The following is a 19,111-nucleotide window of genomic DNA, read 5'->3' on the forward strand; positions in this document are numbered from 1 at the left end:
ATCACTAGTAAAAAGCCTTGATTTTAATCAACTTGATTTAAATCATAATTTTTAAACAGCAACTGTCATCTCTGTCCCGCAGTGACTCCTCCTCTGACCCTCTGTTGAGTCACCAACAGTCCCAATATTGCAGAATATACAGCCTCATGCTACATAACTAAGCTCCATTTCATGCTGAATAAACTAAATTATTAATGTATCTTAAAATATCTTTAGATATATTTTTACTCCAAAAGCATTTTATTAAAATAAATTTAATAAAAATAAAAAAATCCGATTTAAATTTAAAAAAATCCGATTTTTTAATTTTTTTTTAATCGATTTTTATCCACCCTGATCCAAGGTGATGCCAGTCACCACTGAACTAACTAATTTCTTTCCTTCCTTCCTCCTTCCCTCCCTCCCTGGGCTGTTTGGAACAATACAAAACAGCATAGAGTGAACTAGGCATAGGAAAACGAAGATACCTTTTTAGCAGAAATCATTCCCACAAGGAGTCTGTCATCCACCCTATCTCAGGCCTGGAGAAAAGTCAGATTTCAAGGGCCCAGTTAAATAAGGTCAGGGTAGGGGAGATCCAGATCTCTGGAAGGATGTCATTCCAGAGAAGAGGGGCTGCAGCAGATGCTCTCCTTCTATTAGAAAACCAGGTGAGTCAGAAATTAGATACCCAGATATAGGCCTTTTCTTCTCCCTACTCTCTGAAGTAACTTATTGCCTTGAAACACAGGAACAGAAAATGTAAGCCTAACCACAAGCCATTTTCACCTGAGAACAATATAGCCATCGGAAATGGCATAGGAACCCCATGTTAATGGGTCCTTCCGAAGCCATGCCAACTTCAAACATCTCTACCACCTCACCCACAAAGAAAGCTGTCACCATGTTATCCCTCTGCTCTTTCCTGCATAAGAAGCTTGGCCCCCCTTGAGGAAGTCTTTACAATGCTTGCCTGAGGCAAGGCATTATTATATTGCAGTTGTCCTGGAGGATTAGTGACAACAATTCCTGTGATTCAGCTTTTATTTCCATCTATTTGCTTCTCATGTATCCAACTGACTACAAACCTACAATAATTTTTTCAATAAATAGGACCATGAGCCTCTATCTGATCCTTAGGCAAACAGTCCACAGCAAAGGGCTAGTTCTAAATGCCCCAAGGCTTGCTAAACAGAGGGCAATAGTGTGGCTGCCAGATAGCTGAAAAGACATAAATCTTGTGCAGCTACTCCGCAGCCCTCTATCCAAATTCTTTTGCCGGGTGCCTCAATTTTTTCTCAGCAGAAGCAACAACCCCACCTGCTGCAACCGATAACCTCCCACCAACCAATACGCTCTCACAGAGTAGGCCTACCCTTAGTACCATCATTAAAACAATGTCGTCTAGTAGTTCCAAGGCAGAGAGCCTTCTCTGTGGGGGCACCTACTCTTTGGAACAAAATACCCCCTGGAATACGAATAATCCCAGATCTTCGCACTTTCCGACGTGCCCTGAAGACCTTTCTGTTTCAACAAGCAGGGCTAGCATAAACATCTAAATTCTATGCCAAGGTCTTAGCAGGTACACTAAGTTGACTCAATTTATTATTTACTGTTTATATATATATATGTATGTATGTATGTATGTATGTATGTATGTATGTATATGAAATCTTATTCTGTTCACCGCCCTGAGTCCTTCAGGAGAAGGGCGGTATAGAAATTCAATAAATAATAATTATTATTATTATTATTATTATTTAAATTAATTAATTAATTAATTAATTAATTAATTTTTAATTTAATTATTTAATAATTATTTAATATGTAATTGGAGCCCTTGGAGCAATACCCAAAGGGCTACCCCACTATTTAGAAATTCTAAATTTGCCGGACTTGAACATTTTGACTCTACAAAAAACCACCTTACTCGGAACAGCTTACATCCTCCGACGATACCTTAACAGTTCCTAGGTCCTTGGTTAGGACTCGAGCTGCTGAGCTATTAACCAGCCTCAAAGGCTGTGAATCTCACTAAAGATTAACTAATAACAACAACAACAACAACAACAACAACAACAACAACCCAGGAGGGCTGTCAGGAGCCGGCCTTTGTTTCCTGAGGAATGATTCACAGTGCCTCCTGCACTAAATAAGGCACCTGTCGGTATGGTGAAGTGGGATTTGCAAAAGAGAAATGACATGACCAAGATCACTTCACCAAACTCAGTGCAGAATTGCAAAATTCACTGTGTTTTAAAGTGTAAATGTATGTGTGTGGGTGCGTGCGTGCGTACGCACTAGGTAGAGTGGTGATGAATGAACAAGGTGGATTCACAGATCAACTACATTATTTAACGAAAGTGAAGAAATACTCTGCGGTCTGATATTCTGCAGCAAAAGCTGAAGTGCTTTTGAAGCAGGCCTTCATAATAGTTGACTCACCAAATAATATGCAGCCCAACAAAGTACCAGGGATATTTTATTTTTCCCATTTACAAACCTACAGGGGAAATTGAATTCTGAAATTTCATTAAAATAGGGAAGAAGGAAAAGTCATAGAATCCTACTTTCTATGAATCTCTTGTCTATGGAGATTCTCAGTCATCCAGGTCATGGTTGTGTCCTAAAGGTGCTTTTTCAAGAGGCAACTGGACTTTCTGGTTTTTCTCTGAAGATGTTTCGCTTCTCGTCCAAGGAGCATCTTCAACTCCCTGAGTCAGAGATGAAGAAGCTTCTTGGATGAGAAGCGAAATGTCTTCAAAGAAAACAGTTGCCTCTTGTTAAAAGTTATGTTAAAAAATGTATATACAAGGCTTGGGGATGCTATGAAGCCAGCAGAGCCTTTGGAGAAGATTTAAAATAGGAAAAGGGTAAGGCTTCGCAATTCTTCATACATCTTGGCCTCTCCTATAATTAACATCACTGAGCAACATAAGGTAACTCATTAACAAATTAAGTTAATCTGCATACAATAGACAAACATCCAAATTAAAAAAACTAAACCAAAATTATGCCCTTTGAATTATTTATCATTTTGTTTTGAAAAAGTGTGGTTAGAAAAATATTATAAGGCTAACATAATACACATTCACAAATATTTGTAGGTACAATTGCAAGGCTGATCAAGTTGGCCTTAAAAACTGGCTAAATATTACTTTAGGTTTAACTGTAGCATGCAAGATCTGTTCCTGCCTTTTACAGCACCTTACTGTTTTGTATGCATCGCACAGCATAGGTCAAGTCCCTGAAGATGCTCCCTTCCACTCTGGCTTGTCCCTGGGAACACAGAAAGATGCCACCTTTTCCGTCCCTGAAAAGACATTTCCTCACAAGGCATCCTTGCATGGTGTTGGCAAGACACTGAGCCTCCTTATCTTGCTGCAGCTCCTGAGCCAAAGGTTTTAGCTCATAGTCACTCTGAAGGGCTGGTAAACCATCGGATGACGGCCTACCATGGACAACCTTGGCCAGCATGTGGCTCAAGCTATGAGCCTGGTAAGGCAATTTGTACAGAGACTCATCTTCGTCCTCATTCTCACTGCTCAGGCTCAGTTCACTGTCACTGGAATCTGTGTCTATAGTCATGGCCTCTTCTTTGTGTGCTGTGTTAAGGTTCCCAGATACCTCCCTTTCCTTCTCAAGGCCTCTCCTTGGCACCACTTGAGTCTGTGAAACAGAAAATATGTGACTTGGGTTTTCAGCTACCACAACGTCACAGGTCCTCATGTCTGACATTGGAAGAGTTCCCTGGCTCTCAAACTTTGATATATTGCAATGGGAAGGCTCAGATGTCTGCAGCAAGACGGAGTGAGATTTTGCCAACATGGTCAAGTGCTTGCAGGCCCAGTTCCTGTCCAAAGATGGACTTCCTTCCACTGTCACCGAAGCATTTTCACTGCCAACAAATTCGCAGTTTTCCAGGAGACAGACAGCCACACTATGGAAATGGATGCTGGACTGATTGAAAGTACAGAATTTAACCTGGCAGGTCCCAGGAGCATGAATCTGCAGCTGACTGTTTTCAAAATTGCAGTTGTCAAACTGGACATGGCCTGAGGTTGTCTAAGAAAAGAGAATGAAACCAGATCAGCCTATTTTCAATTTTAAAAAACAAGTCAAAGAGGATACTCATTTTCCAGAGAAATATTGCCTGCGAACAGATACAGAACCTGCTATCCTCTAATTGTGCTGATGAGAATGAAATAGAGAGACCAGGATACCATGGCAGCTCCTAACCAAATATGGAGATGAAACAAGTATTGATTCTTCCCCTGACTAACTTATGATGCTTTCATAGCAATATATACCACCCCATAGTGATTTACAGCACTCTCTGAACAGTTTACAAATGTCAGTATATCGCCCCAAACAATCTGGGCCCTCATTTTACCGACCTCGGAAGGATGGAAGGCTGAGTCAATCTTGAGCCCATCAGAATCAAACTCCAGACTGTGGGCAGTTAGCCTACAATATTGCATTCCAACCACTGGGTCACATGCTTGAGAAAAAAATACCTTGTTTACTGTTGATCTAACTTAGCAGGATACCCTTTTTATCCTGGTGCCTTTCAGATGTGTTGATTAAATTCCCACCAACTATACCAACTATAAATTGAGGTAGTCAGAAATTCCAGAAGTTGTAGTTCACCATGTCAAGTCAGGCTTCCTGGAACCCTTCCCCAATCTGGTGGCATCCTGGAAACAACAGCCACACTGGTGGGGAACACTGGGGCATGCATTTAAAAGGCCCCAAGTTGGGAAAACCTTCATGTGGGTTCTGCCACATTGACCAGATGTCCCTAATTCTCACATTACTATTCTTCAGGGAACCCCAAGTCCTGAAAGCTTCTTCGGTTCCTTCTTCATACCCACCTTATATATTACTGGTGTGAACCAGGCTGGCATAAAGACCAAATTGCATAACCTCATTGTTGGACAGTGCTGGTCAAAGCTCACTAGAAGGGCCACATCCCCGAGCTTGCCCTTTCCCATGATTTCTACAGGAGCCTTGAGAAAGATTTCACTCTGTTCCTCATACATTCCTGGCAGCAGGACAATCCGGTCATACATGCTGGCTGAAAGCAAGGCGCTCCTTAGATTGTCAAACTCGCAGCCAGGCCCAACGCAAAGAACCCGCCTGTCCTTTTTCCTCGTGAATAAGTAGAAGCATTTGGAGGACTCAAGATCGTGGCTGTTTTTGGTCCAGGTTTTAGAAGAGAGGTAATGCTGTTTCAAAGCTTCTCTCCATGACCAAGGCTCCACGCCAGGCTGGTTAGGCCAGTTTGGATGCCGGCATTCAATGCAACCAAGGCACAACTGTCTCCACCGAGTATTGTCCAGGCTGAGGATGAGCTCATACCATGCTCTGCACACCAAACTGCAGCGGCCAAGATCAGGAAGACGCAAGTAGGACAGTATTAAGCGCCACAGTTCTAGTGGAAGCCCACTGATCTCCATAATCACCTAGGAATAAGTGGGGCACAAAAACAAAGATTTAAGAGATCATCATATACTTTCTGTGCATCGTCGTTTGGATTTAACTGAACACGGTGGGAGTTGAGTTATGCCCATCAAATCAATGCATCCCTTTTCCTCTTTTTTCTACTTGTTTGACTTTATAGCTTGACAATGGCTGAATAAAATCAAAAGCTTAAAAAAAACCTCAGACATGCACCATTGTGTGTTAACACTTAACCTCTGTACCTGTGTTAATAGAAGTATTAAACAGTAGTCTTCAACTAGGTCTTTGTAGTCTTGATGAGCATTTCCTGATCTACAGTAATTCAGATTTTTTTTTGAATCAGGTTTTATTGATTTTTTTCTTTCACACACACCCACATATCTTATGAACAGATTATTGACCATATCATATCTTATACAACTTATCATCTCCAAATACATTTGACATAGTTACAATTTCTGCCAAAATACTTTTTTCCATACTTTTTAATCTAGTCTTAATACTTAATACTTCTATGCTTATTATTATTATATTATTATTTGTATATATTTTGGGGTATACCTCCTGTGGCCCCATAGCTGTATGACTCAAACTTTACCCTCACAGAGCCAACGGATGGAAGCTTTACCAGAGGGAGATATAAACATGAAATAAGGAATTTCCTGACTATGAAAACTAATAAGCAATGGAAGTTGGAACGACCTGTCTCCTGAAACCAAGGATATGCCATCGCTGAAAGTTTTCATGAAAAGATTCCATGACCATTTTTGAGGATGCCTGTGCTGGATAGAGAGCTGCACTAGAAGATATTCAAGCGACCTTCCAAACCTACAACTCTATGAACTTTGCCACACAGTCCCTCTACAAATACTTTTATACTATAAATCTGAACAGAAGAGAATGGGAGATATTGAAAACCTAGAAGAAAATTAACTCATCTCCATTTAATCACATTTATGTCCTGGTTCTATTCACAGTTTAGTTTAGTTTAGTTTAGTTTAGTTTAGTTTAGTTTAGTTTAGTTTAGTTTAGTTTAGTTTAGTTTAGTTTAGTTTAGTTTAGTTTAGTTTAGTTTAGTTTACTGTACTGTAGTGTACTGTACTTTACTTTACTTTACTGTCATTGCACATGGTACAACAAAATTAAATGCCAGCTTCAGTGTACATGTAGTTTCCCTTTGCTTTAAAAAAGGCTGTGCTCTCCTACCACTTACAACTGGGGAAAGCCTTTGAAATAGTCATGTGCTGTTTTTAACTCTTTATGAAATAGTGGTGCTTCAGATGCACCAACAAGTTATGTAAAACACCAGTTTGAACGCTTTGTACAATCCTAGTATAAATATGCAGGGTATTCACTATTTTGAACTGGTTCCAAATGGTTAAACTGAATAAACTCTCGAGGACAGTTTCTAATTAAACTAGTTACCAAGATATTTAGATGTTTGTTTGCTCAAACAAAAATTCTAAAACAAGAGGCAAAAATTAAATTAGAAAGGTTTTTTCCCCTCCTTGGCTCACATCTGTACAGCCTATAAATGCTCTTTAAAATAGTATTGCCATAAAATGGGAGACATGAAGATCACATAGATCAGTGGTTCCCAACCTTCCTAATGCTGCGACCCTTTAATACAGTTCCTCATGTTGTGGTGACCCCCAACCAAGGGTGGGTTCTAAATTTTTTTACTACCGGTTCTGTGGGCGTGGCTTATTTTGTGGGCGTGGCTAGCTGGTCATGTGACCGGGTGGCCATGGCTGTGTGTATAGGGACTACTCAGAGGGCTGAAAAAAGTCATTTTTGACAGGTCCTCGCACTTTTGACTGGTCCTCACACTTATGACCATCCTCACATTTATGCCTGTGCAGCATTCTTAACAACCATGTCACTCATTTCACAACTGCTTCTTTTCACCATGGTGATAAGGCAAAAAACGTAAAATGTGAGGACAGTCATAAATTTGAGATCTGGTCAAAAGTGCGAGGACCAGTCAAAAATAACTTTTTCAGCCCTCTGAGTAGTCCATGTGCACAAAAGGACTACCAGAGAGCTTAAAAAAGGGATTTCTGACAGGTCCTCACACTTTTGACCGGTCTTCGCAGTTATGACTGGTCATCATTTATGCCCATTGTAGCATTCTTAACAACCATGTCACTCATTTCACAACTGCTTCTCTTCACCATGGTGATAAGATAGGGCAAAAACGTAAAATGTGAGGACAGTCGTAAGTTCGAGGACTGGTCAAAAGTGCGAAATAACTTTTTCAGCCCTCTGAGTAGTCCATATTCATAAAAGGATACAGCAATAGAGAGGGATGAAGGAAGGGAAGGGAAATTAGAGTAGGAGTGAGGGTAAGAGAGGGAGGAAGAGAGGAGGAGAAGGAGAAAGGAAGAGGAAGTATGGAGGAGAAGAAGAGGGGGAGGAAGAGAAAGTAAGAAGGAAAGAAAAGAGAGAGGTGATAGGTTTGAGGAGGTTTGAGGTAGGTTTATTTGCTGTACAATAAAAAAGATGAAAGGGAAGAAAGCCAATCCCAAACAAATATAAAGATATTAAGATAAAGAATGAATTGTTAAACTTTAAAGAATAAAAGAGAACAAATATGAATAAATAGCAATAATTAGAAACACACATACAAACATACAATGTATTTTCTTTGAACAGAGTATTTGGCCGGTTCACAAATTTAAACAGTGTTTAGTCATTTCAATTAAATTTACAATTTCTATATTTCCTTTTTGCCATATTTATTCCTCATCTATTTTTGTAAAAAACCAATATTACCCTTCATCCTCATCTCTAATCTTAATCAAATTCAATTTTTCCCTTCTATTCTATATTATACCCCTTCCCATTGTCATCTATTTTTATATCCATGCTCACATTGGTTAATTATGTGATATTACAGTTGTTTAATATAAATTCAACACTTTAATATAAATCAATTAGTTATATAACTACCTTTTTTGTATATTAATCAATATGAACATGAATATTCCAATTATTTCCATGCAATCCAATTTCTTACAAATCAATTAATTATATTTACCAATAATAATAAACCAAATAATTTCCCCCATATATTCCTCCAAATCACAACTTAACCATTTCTGCTTTCAACACAATATACAATTAATAGTATCTCAATTATTACAATTCCCTACTTAAATAGAGCTTTTTTTCTTTTGTGTTTTAAAATCTTGAACTCTCCTCTTTTTCCCTAAATTTCCCATTGTTTGCACCTACCTTTTTTGGTGAGGAAAAAGAAAAGAAATCTGCCTGCCTAATATTTCAACGTTGCAGCAACAGCAAAGCAGTTTCAGTTTTGTTTTTCAGCATAGCTAGGGGAAAAAAATCTGCTCCAGGACTCTTTGCAAACAAGCAGCAGAGCCCTGAGCAAAACAGCTGAGACAAATCATCTGAGAGTCGGGAGCCGATCTAATCAAGGGCTAATTAGCCTATGCTGAAGCTCCAGGGCCAATAAAATTACAAAAAAACACCGAACCATTTGTTAAATTGCTGGCTCGCCCGCCCCTCGCCCACCACTATTTATTGGCAATAAATAGTGGTGCGGAGGGGCGGGGCGAGCCAGCAATTTAACAAAGCCCCGTGGCAAGAATTTAAACAGGTTTTTTTCCTCTAGCCATCAGCTGGGACTCAGGAGGCAGCAATAGATTGGGAGTGGGCGGGGTAAGCGAACGGCCGGCGATCCAACAGAGCAGAGAGTGAGGGTGGGTGAAGGCGTGGGGGGGGGCGAGAGAGGGCTTTGGCGACCCCTGTGAAATGGCTGTTCGACCCCCAAAGGGGTCGCGATCCCCAGGTTGAGAACCGCTGACATAGACTGATCATACATACAACTCCCTTGAATTATTCAGGAAGTGTAATTGCTGCTGGCAGAAGAGCACATGCTGTATTAAATATACTTGATTTCGCATTGGGGATGAAATGGTCTGAAGTCTGCTACTGGTTCAGTTCGCTACCGGTTTGTTGCGTGCACACATGCATCTCACACACATGTGCGCTGCAGGCGCTACCGCGCAGTGCTGAAAAAGAAGGATTAAGAAGCCTTTTCTAAGGTAAGTAGAACAGCAAGGGGGGGGGAAACAGCTATGCCGCACGATTTAGATTCGCTAGAAAGCAGGATTTCTTGCTTTCTAGCAAGTACAATTCACGCAGCACAGCTGATTGTCGGAAATACCGGTTTGTCCGAACCGGTAGCATTTCACCCCTGATTTTGCATGGTATGAAATACATTTCAATTGGTATTTTTGTTTTTTTATCTCTGATGAAAATTCAAAGACCTACTCTGTACTTGCATAAGGAGGATGGGCCTGATGGTAGACCTGTTTCAAATCAAGATGATTTGCTCCTGTAGCTATGGGATTGAAAACAAAACCTTGAGAAATAAATATACCTTCAAAGGCAATTTGTGATCTTGCACATTATAAATAGTAACAGCAAACCATTGTGCAAAGAATATGCTGTTAAAACTGTTTATGACTCAGCCACATGGAGATAAATGGAGCTGAATAAACAGAAGCATATATAATGCACGCTCAACTGTGGAGAAAATCCCTACCTGATCAGATTCTGATTTAATTTAAAAAATAGTACAGTAGTACAAATGTGTCAACTCTGCATATTTACCTTTAGGCAAACTTGTCATTGAAACTGTATTGTACCCACACACACCAGCTTTTATATGACACAGAGTTCTCTATGGCTCACTGATATCCAACCTTTTGGCTTGCCTGAGCTAGGGGAAGTGAAGAGGAACTGTCTTAGGCTATCTATGTATATATATTTGCATTTGCATTTGCATTTGCATTTGCATTTGCATATATATATATATATGTGTGTGTGTGTGTGTGTGTGTGTGTGTATGTATATGTATGTATATGTATGTATGTAAGTCTGTATCTATGTATATACACATACAGCCACAGCCCAAGACAGAGACAGACAGACATACGTACAGTTATATTACATTACATTGCATTGCATTGCATTGCTTTGCATTACATTTCTTATTTACTAGCTGTCCAAGGTTGGATGTGGCACAAGTTGGACACATCTGCTTAAGAGAGAAATTAACTTTTTTAGTTATCTTCCAGAAAAAAAACATAAAATGTTGCACACACATATACACCATGCTTTTTATTGCTGCTAACCAAATGGAACAAGCTCCCTCCCCACCCGAGATTCTCAGCTCTAGTCATCTTGCAAAAAGCTGTTTTAAAATATGACTCTTTTGAAGATAAAGATGCTTTGCCGCCATCTGTTTGGCAGTGTGCTATTTTAACTCTGAATGTTTTTCATGAGAGCCAAAATGAGTTTCTCAACCACTTAGAGATGTGTTATTGTAGCAACATCTACAATACTAATTGTAATGGAAATAACAAGATAATAAATAAAATGCACATTATTTAATGAATCTGGCTTCCCCATTGACTTTGCTTCCCAGAAAGTCACAAAAGGGGATCACATGATCCTGATACATTGCAACCGTCATAAATATAAGCCAATTGCCAAGTGTCTGAATTGTGATCAGGTGAACATGGGGATGCAGCAATGGTTATAAGTGTGAAAAATGATCATAGGTTACTTTTTTCAGTGCTGTTGTATCTCTGAACAGTCACTAAATGAATGGTTGCAAGTTGAAGACTACCTGTAATTATCTAAGTAATTTTCTTCAGCCACTTGTCTGTGTACTTCTCTTCTGCAAAAGCGCTCTTAGGGCAGAATTCGTTTCAATCCACAGACGTTTCAGACTACAATTCCCATTAGGCTTGCTTGGATTCTGGGGAATTACCCTCTAACCCAACTGGAGAATATTGAGTTGAAAAAGGTCTGCTTTTCAGAGTACACACACACACACAAACACATATACACACACGTGTTACAATTGCCACTTTGCATTTCTAAGCTTTGGATTCAGCTTTGGATTACAACCTTGCTTTGCAACCAGTGATTTTTGTGTTTGAGGTTTCTGGCAAACCTGACACTTGGCTGTTTAAAAGCACAGATGGAAAGAAGCAATTCTGCTACAGATGAGGCAGTAGTAATGTTGGATGGACACTAACCGGGATTTTTTTCCCAGATTGTCCTATACATGAGAGAACTCACAAATCTTTTTGACCTACAGTGTGCTTTCTCTTCCAAGGAGTTTTGTGAAGAAGAAACATGGTAAACACCTGAAAAGGTCATGCAGAATTAAACAACACCTTTCATAGAAAAGAAGAGAGACAAAAGCTTTTTTGACACACACAAGAGACTTGAAGGAGAGAGAGGATACAAGCTGACCAAAATAATGGCTTTCTGTATAATTAGATCATATATTAAACAAGTGGCTTCTAACAGCCATCAGGATCTAACCTGCAGCTAGAGAATTTGCTTGGATGCCATGTCCAAGAAATTAATCTCAAAACAGCAGAGGAAATCAGATGCTGCACAGCTTCACAGTTCACTGTTCTAGATTTTCTTTCTTCCCAAAGAGATTCAACTGGACCAGGTTGAGACTGGCTCATTCAAATACTTGTGATGAAAAAAGGGAGCAGAATTATCGGTCTTCAAGGGTCCCAGCATAACTATTTTGGATTTCACTCTTTTAAACCTGAAAATATATCCAGAACAGTAGTTCATACAGAACAGTGTTGTCTACTTTTTTCAGGTTTTGTCATTTTGTTCATGGTTTTCCATCACAAATAATTCCCATATTTTTATTTATTGTCCAAAGCCCATAAAAATTGTCATGTAATATAGGAATTTAATTAGCCCTGGTATGTATGTCCCTTCACTGTATTTTGCTTGCGAGTTGATTTTTGTTAATTTGTGACTGCATGAATTAGGTGTATCTGTGAATTTAAAACTTTTGAAACACCATTTATAAATAGAAATTGAAAAGCAATTAGTACGATCTGCATATAAAGAGCTTTTTCAAATGTAATTCAGAGGCATTAGAGGAGGGAGCAGAAGTGAGAGTTCAGCTCACCAGCCTGAACACAGTAACAAAGAGTGAACCAAATTCAACTTCACATGAAAAAACACCACAAATTCAACAGGATTCTCCATCCCACCCTGATCTATCCCTTGCACCAAACATCACCCAAATCTGCAGATTTGGATGGTACACAGAAAGAGGTAAATTCATTCCACCAACGACTTCTATTCTACTGATGGAAGGTAACATATAAGATTCATTAACTTCTACTTTATCACACAAACTATTTATTATAAAATGCTGAAAGTATCATTTCGTTGTTATGATCATCAGGTTTTTAAACCAATCCAGGAAAACTACACACTCTTGCAATCTCCAGATCTATTCAAGGGCATTTTAACTTTAAACAGATCGAAAGCACACAAACACTTTTAAAATGAATCCAAAAACCCTGCATGCTTAGACCCTGAGATCCAGATCTGCTGGAGCAAGAGACCACCAGAGACAGGCAAAAGGTCCCAGAAGAAACTATCCTGCATTGCCCATTTTTAAAAATATTTTTTTTCTGCCGTTCAGGAGTAGGTGAAAGCCAGCCTCCCAAAGTTTTGTGGCACGATTATTATGGAATAAATAAGGTGCTTTTTGACCGGAGTCTGTCTTCCGCTCCCATCCCATACACAACAGCAAGAAAGCTTTAACCCGGCATTAATCCAAAATAATTAACATACTAGGATATCAACAGCAGGAACCTCTTAAGTAAAGTATATATTCTCTGCAAGCCTATCCTTAGGCAAGTTTAATCAAAGTCTCACTCTCTTCCATGGGACTTACAGATGAGCGAGCATAGCCACAAACCGATCCCGATCACAACTCTGCGGAGCCCGCCTTCTTTTTATGGTTCAGGCGGAATCCACTGCCTCGCCTTCCCACAGCATCCTACCCACTCTGCTCGCGTCTATTAGAGCGCGAGCGCGAAGGAAAACACCCGGGGACGGGAGCCACTCCCCTTGCTCCAGCGCGCACACAGCGCGTTCAGATCATAGAGATCTTACAAGGGAAGGAAGGCGGAGGAAAAAGGGAGATCATCTCCTCAGTAGCTCTAGCATTGCGATCACATGATTTCTGGGGTCCCGAAGAGGCCACCAGATGGCAGTAAAACCTACATTTTGGGGTTTCAGCCCCAGATTAAAAACTCCTGGAAGTCTCTGCTTCCAAGTAAACATGCATTGAGATGTGCTGAAGGGATTTATCTTTAAGTTAGAAAATATTTACAAAATTGAAAAGCTGCTCAGGTTAAGGTTACACAGTACAGGTAGAACAGTACAGGAACAATAAAGTTTGCTTGAAATACACTGCTCAAAAAAATAAAGGGAACACAAAAATAAGACATCCTAGATCTGAATGAATGAAATATTCTTAGTACTTTGTTCATTACATAGTTGAATGTGCTGACAACAAAATCACACAAAAATTATCAATGGAAATCAAATTTATCAACCCATGGAGGTCTGGATGTGGAGTTACACTCAAAATTAAAGTGGAAAAAAACACTACAGGCTGATCCAACTTTGATGTAATGTCCTTAAAACAAGTCAAAATGAGGCTCAGTAGTGTGTGTGGCCTCCACGTGCCTGTATGACCTCCCTACAACGCCTGGGCATGCTCCTGATGAGGTGGCGGATGGTCTTCTGAGGGATCTCCTCCCACACCTGGACTAAAGCATCCCCCAACTCCTGGACAGTCTGTGGTGCAACGTGGCATTGGTGGATATAGTGAGACATGATGTCCCAGATGTGCTCAATTGGATTCAGATCTGGGGAATGGGCGGGCCAGTCCATAGCATCAATGCTTTCATCTTGCAGGAACTGCTGACACACTCCAGCCACATGAGGCCTAGCATTTGCATGCATTAGGAGGAACCCAGGGCCAACCGCACCAGCATATGGTCTCACAAGGGGTCTGAGGATCTCATCTCGGTACCTAATGGCAGTCAGGCTACCTCTGGCGAGCACATGGAGGGCTATGCGGCCCCCCAAAGAAATGCCACCCCACACCATTACTGACCCACTGCCAAACTGGTCATGCTGAAGGATGTTGCAGGCAGCAGAAAGGTCTCCACGGCGTCTCCAGACCCTGTCATGTTTGTCACATGTGCTCAGTGTGAATCTGCTTTCATCTGTGAAGAGCACAGGGTGCCAGTGGTGAAGTTGCCAATCTTGGTGTTCTCTGGCAAATGCCAAACATCCTGCACGGTGTTGGGCTGTAAGCACAACCCCCACCTGTCAACGTCGGGCCCTCATACCACCCCCATGGAGTTTGTTTCTGACTGTTTGAGCAGCCACATGCACATTTGTGGCCCGCTGGAGGTCATTTTGCAGGGCTCTGGCAGTGCTCCTCCTGTCCCTCCTTGCACAAAGGCGGAGGTAGCGGTCCTGATGCTGGGTTGTTGCCCTCCTACGGCCTCCTCCCGTCTCCTGATGTACTGGCCTGTCTCCTGATAGCGTCTCCATGCTCTGGACACTACACTGACAGACACAGCAAACCTTCTTGCCACAGCTCGCATTGATGTGCCATCCTGGATGAGCTGCACTACCTGAGCCACTTGTGTGGGTTGTAGACTCCGTCTCATGCTACCACTAGAGTGACAGCACCGCCAGCATTCGAAAGTGACCAAACCATCAGCCAGAAAGCATAGGAACTGAGAAGTGGTCTGTGGTCACCACCTGCAGAACCACTCCTTTATTGGGGATGTCTTGCTAACTGCCTATGCTTTCCACCTGTTGTCTATTCCATTTGCACAACAGCATGTGAAATTGATTGTCAATCAGTGTTGCTACCTAAGTGGACAGTTTGATTTCACAGAAGTGTGATTGACTTGGAGTTACATTGTGTTGTTTAAGTGTTATTTTTTTGAGCAGTGTATATTCGTAAGACATGCTTTTCTCTATTGTGTTCGATAAACATATGGTGCTCACAGGAGTTTATCCAAAATAAGTATTTCGACAGTGGCCAGATAGGTGCAATAGATGACATAAAGACCTTTTCTATCAATAAATTGACATTTCTTTTAGGGGAGTCCATCTTTCCTCATATTTTTGTTTGTTTTATACAAGCAGTAATTATAATTTTATTTCAACTTAACTTTCTTAGTAAAATGTTTAACTTTAACACTGAGAAAGAAAGATTGCTTGACTAGAATCTAGATTCTAGATCTAGACTAAAATCATTTGCATTTGTTTTTTTGTTTGATTTGATTAAATGCCATCAAGTTGGTGTTTATCTTATTGTCCCCTTGTTTTTACATTATACTAATACAATGCATTTTGCACTTATGAGCCTTTTAAGTCTCCAATATCAGCGTGTCTGCAGACAAATCCTTCACATGCAAAGCTTTCTTTGCACATTAATCTAAACTCTTTTTAAATATTTTTAAAGCTAAAAGAGATATATCTTAAATAAGAAACTACTATAATATAAACCAACAACATTCAGACACACATCTTTATTTCCAAGACTACCTCAGAGCCTCACTTGAGCCCTGCGGCATTTTTATAAAGTAAACATTATGAGTGGCTGGAATGCAGCGCTTAGTTAGAAATGTTCCTGCCCAAAGACAACGGGGAACAAATATGGTCAAAATGCAAGCGTAAGACTTCAAGCACGGCAACAGATTTTGATTTTCTGAAATCTCCACTAACATTCATCAATAGCAGAATCTCTTTTTGGCAAGGCAAATCAGCAGTGTAATTAATATAATAAAATCAGTTACCATTTTATATATTCCCTCCAAACAGAACATAGTATATTTCATTTAAATAACCCTTTTCAAGGAAATTCAGTAATTCAAATAATCTAAAGACATTTCTGAAAATTAGCATAGAGCAGGGTTCCCAAACTGTGAGGTGTACCTCCCTTGTGGCAGTGCAGAGTCCAGGTGAGGTGCAAAGAACCTTTTAGTTATAAATTTTTACAGCTTCCCTGAAATTGAATTATATATATATTTATTGTTCATTTGTGTCCATGTTGTCATTTGTATTTTTAGGGGAGCGGTATACATTAAGATTACAGTAAAGGAAGGTGTGATGGCAAAAAAATAGGAATCTCTAAGGTTGTATTAATGAAGGAACTGATGAGATACCGTATCTATTTCAGTGTGGAAAGCAGGATCCTCTAAGTAACCAAATTGTCCAAGCAAGGACAATATCATGGAAAAAATGCGATTTATATCTTTTATGAAAACTGGCAAACTAGGCCCTCATCCAAATAACATTACTGCAAATTACCCATAATAAGTACAACAGGAAGCTAATAGTCCGGTCTCTCTTTCATGCAAATCAGATTATAAACCACCCTGAAATCAAATTTGGGGATAACATGGGCCTTCTGCATCCATCAACAAGAGATGATAGGGGAAAGGTAACAATCTTTAATGGTTATATTATACTTCAGGAACTGTATTATAATCGTGATCTATAACATATACAAGGAGCTACCTTTTTTCTTCATAAGAGGTAGGAGCATTGAACTACCCAGTAGGAGTAGGAATACCCACCCATGTACTCTCTTGGTTTACTTATGTTTGTTATGAAGTGGGATTTGCTGGGCACTGTCTGTCTGTTTGTATATGTGTATGTCAGTGATTTCCTCATGTGATTTTTTTGATGAACTTTGCTACTCCCGTTTTTTGAGAAATAAACATGACAGTATTGTGTAAAGAGAAATGGGATTGAAGGATTTTGGGCTGAGACCTCTACCTTCCCTTCCTTTTCCTCCCCTGCCCTCATGTGAAACAATAGCTGACATCTCTGAATTTTTTTTTAAAAAAATGAATTATTTTCTTAGAAGTCAGAGATGGGCATTTATGGGAACGAATCAGTATTTACAGTAATTTTTTTCTTAAAGTTAAAAAAAGAATTACTATACACTATTTTGGGGTGACGCTGTAGAAAGTAACATTGGGAAGTACATTTCTACACACAGGATCTTCTAATAGTAGCTTTATTATTCAATGTCATAAGCCATTTCAAATAAATAATATTTTAAGGACATATTTTAGAAATCTTTCCTAACAAGCAAATAACACACTTTATTTCTTTTCAGTTTCGTAAATCATTTTTACTGTGTATTTATAATTTTTTTTTGTACAATTATTTCCCGAGCACAATATAAATAATGTAATGGATTGTGTGGTTTCATGGTTCTTTAAAGACTAACATTATTACAGTGTCTGTGGTTGCTTGCATGCATGTCCATTTCAACAGATGCCTTGAACAAAGTGCCATCTGGGAAGGGCAGGAGCCTCTACATTCTTTGTCTGACTGCTCTGCAGAAGTAGTGGAGCGATTTTCTATCTTTTAAACACAAATCCACACCCAAACAGCCTTTTAAGAAGCTAACCAGTTAATGCTAAATCAACTTCCTAACAGGGGTCCCCAAACTCTTAAGCTCATCCAACCCTTCATGAAGCTTTGGCTTGTTCATCGACACTCAAATATTATATTTAATACATAATTTAATAACTAATACTTTAATAGTACTACAAATAATAATTTAAAAAGTCTGGTTAGTGAATGTGGCAAGGCCTGGAGACAGCAGAAGAGAAGAGGGAGAACCAGAGAAGATGACAAAATACAAAGACCTACAAATAGAACTAGAACAACTGAAAAAAGAAAGCAAAGGTGGTGCCAATAGCCATAGGTGTCATGGGTGCATCTCCAAAAAGACTAGACCACCACTTGAACACCCATCGGCATTGACAAGTTCACCGTTAAGTCAATTTCAAAAAGCAGCTTTACTCAGAACAGCATATATCTTGCGATGATACATCTCTAACACCATAAAACATCCACATCTGCCTTGGGAAGAACTGGATAGGATAGGTGGATTAAAAATGCCAAATCCAGTCTGAACATCTGGCTGACTCTGGGATGATGGACTCTTGCTGGTGGCTGACCATCCAACCTTGGGTAACACCGCCTCATCTCTAGCCATTTTTTTTTCAAGATTGGAAGGACTGGAGTGGAGTTTTACAGACAACTGATCTAATGACCTTTTATCATTTATCGACCATTTACTGACCCCCCTATTCTCTTTTTTCTCCCAGCCAGGGGTGAAATCCAGCAGGTTCTGACAGGTTCTAGAGAACCGGTAGTGGAAATTTTGAGCAGTTCGGAGAACCGGCAAATACCACCTCTGACTGGCCCCAGAGTGGGGTGGGAATGGAGATTTTGCAATATCCTTCCCCCAGGAGTGGGGTGGGAATGGGGATTTTGCAATATCCTTCCCCCAGGAGTGGGGTGGGAATGGGGATTTTGCAGTATCCTTCCCCTGCCACACCACCAAGCCACACCCACAGAACTGGTAGTAAAAAAAAATTGCATTTTACCACTGCTCCCAGCCCTTTATTGACTCTTGGAGGTCGAAACTGATCACTGGGGAACCCTACTGTAGTCTGTCACTACTCCCCCCCCCACTTCATCCTTCTCAGGGGATAGAACCGGCGAGACCCGGCTCCTTTAACGAATACAGAATTCGCCTCCAGCGTCCGCCTCCTCCAATCAGGCAAAACAGGAAGCCCTCCCCTCCCCTCCCTCTCTCCCCTTCGCTAGAGCGGCCCCGACTCAGCCCGCCCGCCTTCTTCCTGAAAGGAGAAGTAGCCCAACCCGCTTTCTTTCCTTCGCTTGAAGGATCGCCAACGCCCCCCAGCGACCCGGCCTTTCCGCGGAAGGCGAGCGAGCG

At 40.3% G+C, this 19,111-nt stretch overlaps 1 protein-coding gene across 1 annotated transcript in view; it reads right to left on the reverse strand.

Annotated features, from left to right (window-relative positions):
* FBXO10 (F-box protein 10) overlaps nt 1-13,407 on the reverse strand; it is a 40,658-nt gene extending 27,251 nt beyond the window's left edge. The window contains exons 1-3 of the mRNA XM_034410771.3: nt 13,205-13,407; nt 4,854-5,444; nt 3,187-4,044 (exon numbers count right to left, since the gene is read on the reverse strand). Of these exons, the coding sequence (XP_034266662.2) occupies nt 3,187-4,044; nt 4,854-5,438 (1,443 nt within the window). The 5' untranslated portion in view covers nt 5,439-5,444; nt 13,205-13,407. The remainder of the gene's footprint in view (nt 1-3,186; nt 4,045-4,853; nt 5,445-13,204) is intronic.
* Between the last annotated feature and the right edge of the window lie 5,704 nt (nt 13,408-19,111).

This window comes from Pantherophis guttatus, chromosome 2 (genome assembly GCF_059756535.1).
Source record: "Pantherophis guttatus breed Tessera chromosome 2, ASM5975653v1, whole genome shotgun sequence".
NCBI lineage: Eukaryota > Metazoa > Chordata > Lepidosauria > Squamata > Colubridae > Pantherophis > Pantherophis guttatus.